Source organism: Mandrillus leucophaeus, unplaced genomic scaffold (genome assembly GCF_000951045.1).
Source record: "Mandrillus leucophaeus isolate KB7577 unplaced genomic scaffold, Mleu.le_1.0 Scaffold277, whole genome shotgun sequence".
In the NCBI taxonomy this organism is placed as follows: domain Eukaryota; kingdom Metazoa; phylum Chordata; class Mammalia; order Primates; family Cercopithecidae; genus Mandrillus; species Mandrillus leucophaeus.
The window spans coordinates 1,535,084-1,541,954 of NW_012102887.1; the positions used below are offsets into that span (position 1 = coordinate 1,535,084).

The 6,871-nt window shown below is 39.3% G+C and overlaps 1 protein-coding gene across 2 annotated transcripts in view; it reads right to left on the reverse strand.

Annotated features, from left to right (window-relative positions):
• AGFG1 (ArfGAP with FG repeats 1) overlaps positions 1 to 6,871 on the reverse strand; it is a 75,867-nt gene that overhangs the window by 17,411 nt on the left and 51,585 nt on the right. The window contains exon 11 of one of the 2 annotated variants that reach the window (XM_011984963.1): positions 230 to 277. The exons of the other annotated variant lie outside the window; for it this stretch is intronic. Coding sequence (XP_011840353.1) covers positions 230 to 277 — 48 coding nt within the window. The remainder of the gene's footprint in view (positions 1 to 229; positions 278 to 6,871) is intronic. 2 annotated transcript variants of the gene reach the window in all.

Genomic DNA, 6,871 nt, shown 5'->3' on the forward strand with positions numbered 1-6,871 from the left:
TAGGTAAGCAGTAATGCTTTTCAGCATTTACACATAAATCACTAAAAAAATTTCCATGTAATTTTAAATACAATGTAATCCCAATGCCACACATCCATGCCCATTCTATTTTAAAACATGGAAAAAAAAACTTAATTCCACATGCAGGGATCCAGAACACTAGCAGAAGCTTCCACAAGCAGGTAGACAAATTGCCACACAAATCTAGATATTAATTGTGGCCACCTACCAAAATGAGCGTGAGGAAACACTTGAGAATGCATTGCTCCAGAAAGGCCTTATGGAAAGCCATAAAGAGACCAACGTCAATTAATTTATGGATAACTATTGTTAAAATAAAAGTGTATTTGTTTCATTAAGAAGTTGTAAAATTCGAGCGTACTGTTGCTAAGGGGGTAGCATAATACATAACAAAAATACATTCACAAAATCAGCCTTTTAATTTCAACTATATTCATGACACTGTAATATTTATACTGTTTGAAATAAAGGGGAGATTAGAATAATAAATAACAAATTAAGAAATAGTGATGAAATTAATTTTTTAAATAAATAAGCATCAACTTTTTCATAATCATTAAAAAACACTTTGTAGGCATCATAAGCTACATCTAAATACGCTATTCATAGCATCATATGACACTATCCAGCATCTACATTTAGGATCAAAACCAAGTCTTGGGGGAGAGCGTATAAACAATGCTAGATTGTTTTATTTACTAATCAGCACATTAACTAGAAATACACAAATAACTCAAATGAACTAATTAAGTATTACAAGGGAAAAATTATTAAATATTCTAGTTCAAAAGAAAGGTAAGCGGTATTTACAGGTTAAAATACAACGGCTAAATAGGAGAGAGAGAAAAAAGAAAAATGCATCTTGTACAGATCTTACTCACCTGGTATGTTGAGAACAGACAGGTTACATATAAATTAATACAAAGTACACTTAAATTGTTAAATAATATAATCTTTTGTTTGTTTGTTTTAATAATCTGAAGTAAGATTGTACCGAAAATGTATTTCCATTGATTTAAAATTAGAATACTTTTTAAATTGGCATAAGAACAATTAAAAAACTGAATGGTTCTGAGTTGTGGTTCTGTCATTTTCTGGTTGCATGATGTTACTTTATTTTATAAGCTTCAGTTTCCTCATTTGCAAATGAGGTGGAGGAATAGAGATCACAAAGCTGCTGTGAATAAATGTAGCGACAAATTAAAGTGCTTTGCAATAAATACTCAATGAATGTAACTTTCTTGCTAACTTAAAGTGTCACTGTATTCCAAATACAAAAAAAGGTTAACTGAGGGAGAAGGGCCTGTGAAAGATAAATGTGGCCTTTATATTTATCTACTTTCTTTTTTTTCTTTTTGAGACGGAGTCTCGCTCTGTCGCCCAGACTGGAGTGCAGTGGCGCAATCTCAGCTCACTGCAAGCTCCACCTCCTAGGTTCACACCATTCTCCTGCCTCAGCCTCCCGAGTAGCTGGGACTACAGGTGCCCAACACCACGCCCAGCTACTTTTTTTGTATTTTTAGTAGAGACAGGGTTTCACCGTGTTAGGATGGTCTCAATCTCCTGACCTCAGGATCCGCCTGCCTCGGCCTCCCAAAGTGCTGGGATTACAGGCGTGAGCCACTGCGCCAGGTCTTATCTACTTTCTTAAAGCACTTTACAGGCTTGCAGCAGTACTGCATTAATGACATTAAATTGTGTTTATTCCAGCATTTCTCATATGTGTTTAGACACAGAACACTTGTCCATAGAATTTTGCTAACAATGTTACAGGAGACATGTTTCACAAAATGCACTGGCAAAAACTGACTTTTAGCCAACAGTGACTGTTAACCAGTATTAATCACTATACCTCAGCCTGCAACAAAGATGTCCCCCCAAGCTCTGGTCCTGAACTGCTCTAAACTTTTTTTAGACTTTTTACAGCTTTTTGAAATATAATTCACATACTACACCCAACTCATTCACTTAAAGTATAGAATTCAATGTTTCTTTAAATATATTCACAGACTTGTACAATCACCATCACAATCTAATTTTAGAATATTTTCATGCCCCTCAAAAGAAACATGATACCTATCAGCTGTCACTTCCCATGCTGCCCCACCACTAAAACCCAGCCCTCGTCAATCATTGATCTACTTTTTCTTTCCAATTCTGGACATTTCATACAAATGGCACCACAAATATGTGGCCTTTTGTGACGAGTTTCTTTTGCTCAGCAGAATGTTTTCAAGGTCCATCCATATTGTAGCATCTATCAATGCTTCATCACTTTTTATTATCAAATACTTTGTCACAGTATGACTATTCAACATTTGGCTTCATCAGCTGACAGGCACTTGGGTTACTTCTACTTCTTAGCGACGATAAATATTGATGCTACGAACATTTGTGTACAAATTTTTGTGCAGATACATGTTTTCATTTCTCTCTGGTATATTCCTAATAGTGGCACTCTGCTAGGTTATATGGTGACTCCATGATGACCATTTTGAGGAACTGCCAAAATGTTTTCTAAGGCGTTGTACCATTTTATATTCCCACAAGCAATATATGAGGTTTCCATTTTCTCTACCTCCTTACATTGTTCATCGTTGTCTTTTCTTTTATTGACCATCTCTATGTCTTCTTAGGGAAATATCTATTCAAATATTTCGCTCACTTTTTAAATGGGTTGTCTTTTTATTTTTATTATTTAGCTGTTACGAGTTCTTTATATATTCTGAATACAAGTCCTTTATCAGACGTAGGATTTACAAATATTTCCTCCAGACTGCTATCAAGTTTAATATTTCTATTGTGTTAATTTTTACAACTTTCCTGTCTTTCTTGTTTTAATTACCAAATTGGTAATTTTCATTTCCAGTTCCTTTTTAAAATGCTAATTGTAGATTATTAAATATTAGAGATGTCCAAATATTAAGAGTAAACTGAGAGGGTGAGAGCACAGGGAGAGCAAAGCAGCAGCAATTCTATAAACAAAATATGTCCTTCACAGCCCAAGGTAACTTTCTACTTACGGTTTTTTCTTTGCTTTTGCTCAGCTACCTCCAACCCTTTTTTGTATTAATCCTCACTTCCACAGTATGCTAGGCAAGTGAAGTGAGCCTTCTAGGTATTCAGATACAAGGAATAGTACATAATATTAATTGGTATGTTTCATCAATGTGAAACTAAAGTATAAATATGGAGGCAACTGTACTGGAACAAAAATAGTGTTGGTTCAGAAGCATTCTGGGTATTAATATTAGATCAGCCATTACGGAATTATGAAACTTTAAGGCAAATCCATTAATCTTAGCAAATCGGTTTCCACCTAGGTAATAAAACAAAGATATGAGGGCCAGACACCATCCAACAAGCTCTGCATTTCAGTAAGTACCTTTCCTTGGGGAAAAAAAATCTTTGGAACCATTCATTCATTAAAATAAATGCTAGGAAATAATAACTATTCATTCAGTGACAAAGGAGAGACCTAAGAGTTATAAAAATTTCCCACTATTTAAAAATTATTTTACCTCTATTAATTAGATTTAAGGGCTCTGGGGGGAAAAAAACTAAATATCATAGAATCGGAAAATTAAGCCATAACAGGCTAATCTCCTAATGAGAGTTACTATGTAATATTACAGTTTTGTAAAAAGCTAAAGCCCCAGAAGGGAGTTCCAAGATGGCCAAATAGGAACAGCTCCAGTCAACGGCTCCCAGCTTGAGCGACTCAGAAGCAGGGTGATTTCTGCATTTCCAACTGAGGTACTGGGCTCATCTCACTGGCACTGGTTGGACAGTGAGTGCAGCCCACAGACTGAGCTGAAGCAGGGCAGGGCATCCCCTTACCCGGGAAGCGCAAGGGGTCAGGGAATTCCCTTTCCTAGCCAAGGGAAGTTGTGACAGACGGTACCTGGAAAATCGGGACACTCCTGCCCTAATACTGCGCTTTTCCAATGGTCTTTGCAAACGGCACACCAGAAGATTATATCCCATGCCTGGCTCAACAAGTCCCACGCCCATGGAGCCTTGCTCACTACTAGCACAACAGTCCTAGATGGAACTGGGAGGCGGCAGCCAGGAAGCTTGAACTGGGTGGAGCCCACCGCAGCTCAACGAGGCCTGCCTGCCTCTATAGACTCCACCTCTGAGGACAGGGCATAGCTGAACAAAACGCAGCAGCAACTTCTGTAGACCTAAACGTCTCTGTCTGACAGCTTTGAAGACAGCAGTGGTTCTCCCAGCATGGAGTTTGAGATCTGAGAATGGACAAACTGCCTCCTCAAGTGGGTCCCTGATCCCCTAGTAGCCTAACTGGGAGACATCTCCCAGTAGGGGCCAACTGACACCTCATACAGCCCGGTGCCCCTCTGAGACAAAGCTTCCAGAGGAAGGATCAGGCAGCAATATTTGCTATTTTGCAATATTTGCTATTCTGCAGCCTCTGCTAGTGATACCGAGGCAAACAGGGTCTGGAGTAGACCTCCAGCAAACTCCAACAGACCTGCAGCTGTGGGTCCTGACTGTTAGAAGGAAAACTAACAAACAGAAAGGGCATAGCATCCACATCAACAAAAAGGACATCCACACCAAAACCCCATCCATAGGTCACCATCATCAAAGACCAAAGGTAGATAAAACCACAAAGATGGGGAGAAACCAGAGCAGAAAAGCTGGAAATTCTAAAAACCAGAGTGCCTCTTCTCCTCCAAAGCATCACATCTCCTCGCCAGCAATGGAACAAAACAGGATGGAAAATGACTTTTGACGAGCTGACCGAAGTAGGCTTCAGAAGATCGGTAATAACAAACTTCTCCGAGCTAAAGGAGAATGTTCGAACCCATCACAAGGAAGCTAAAAACCTTGAAAAAAGATTAGACGAATGGCAAACCAGAACAAACAGCACAGGGAAGATCTTAAATGACCTGATGGAGCTGAAAACCATAGCACGAGAACTACATGACGCATGCACAAGCTTCAGTAGCTGATTCAATCAAGTGGAAGAAAGGGTATCAGCGATTGAAGATCAAATGAATGAAATGAAGCGAGAAGAGAAGTTTAGAGAAAAAAGGGTAAAAAGAAACAAAGTCTCCAAGAAATACAGGACTATGTGAAAAGACCAAAACTACTTCTGATTGGTATACCTGAAAGTGACAGGGAGAATGGAACCAAGCTGGAAAACACTCTTCAGGATAGTATCCAGGAGAACTTCCACAATCTAGCAAGGCAGGTCAACATTCAAATTTGAGAAATACAGAGAATGCCACAAAGATAATCCTCAAGAAGAGCAATGCCAAGATACATAATTGTCAGATTTACCAAGCTTGAAATGAAGGAAAAAATGTTAAGGGCACCCAGAGAGAAAGGTTGGGCTACCCACAAAGGGAAGCCCATTAGACTAACAGCGGATCTCTCAGTAGAAACTCTACAAGCCAGAAGAGGGTGGGGGGCCAATATTCAACATTCTTAAAGAAAAGAATTTTCAAACCACAATTTCATATCCATCCAAACTAAGCTTCATAAGTGAAGGAGAAATAAAATCCTTTACAGACAAGCAAATGCTGAGAGATTTTGTCACCACCAGGCCTGCCTTACAAGAGCTCCTGAAGGAAGCACTAAACATGGAAAGGAACAACCGGTACCAGTCACTGCAAAAACATGTCGAATTATAAAGACCATCAATGCTAGGAAGAAACTGCATCAACTAACGAGCAAAATAACAGGATCAAATTCACACATAAGAATATTAACCTTAAATGTAAATGGGCTAAATGCCCCAATTAAAAGACACAGACTGACTTTGGGAGGCCGAGGTGGGCAGATCACGAGGTCAGGAGATCGAGACCATCCCAGCTAACACGGTGAAACTCCGTCTCTACTAAAAATACAAAAAAATTAGCTGGGCATGGTGGTGGGCGCCTGTAGTCCCAGTTACTCGGGAGGCCAAGGCGGGAGAATGGTGTGAACCCAGGAGGCGGAGCCTGCAGTGAGCCAAGATCATGCCACAGCACTCCAGCCTGGGTGACAAAGTGAGACTCTGTCTCAAAACAAACAAACAAACAAAACAAAACAAAAACACAGACTGGCAAATTGGATAGAGTCAAGACCCATCAGTGTGCTGTATTCAGGAGACCCATCTCACATACAGAGACATACACAGGCTCAAAATAAAGGGATGGAGACAGATCTACTAAGCAAATGGAAAACAAAAACAAAGCAGGGGTTCAATCCTAGTCTCTGATAAAACAGACTTTAAACCAACAAAGATCAAAAGAGACAAAGAAGGCCATTACATAATGGTAAAGGGATCAATTCAACAAGAAGAGCTAACAATCCTAAATATACATGCACCCAATACAGGAGCACCCAGATTCAAAAAGCAAGCCCTTAGAGACCCACAAAGAGACTTAGACTCCCACACAGTAATAATGGGTGACTTTAACACCCCACTGTCAACATTAGACAGATCAATGAGACAGGATATCGACAGAAAGGTAACAAGGATATCCAGGACTTGAACTCAGCTCTGCATCAAGAGGACCTAATAGACATCTACAGAACACTCTACCCCAAATCAACAGAATATACATTCCTCTTAGCACCACACTGCACTTACTCCAAAATTGACCACACAATTGGAAGTAAATCACTCCTCAGCAAATGTAAAAGAACAGAAATTGTAACAAACTGTCTCTCAGACCACAGTGCAATCAAATTAAAACTCAGGATTAAGAAACTCACTCAAACCAAACAACTACATGGAAACTGAACAACCTGCTACTGAATGACTACTGGGTACATAACAAAATGAAGGCAGAAATAAAGATGTTCTTTGAAACCAATGAGAACAAAGACACAA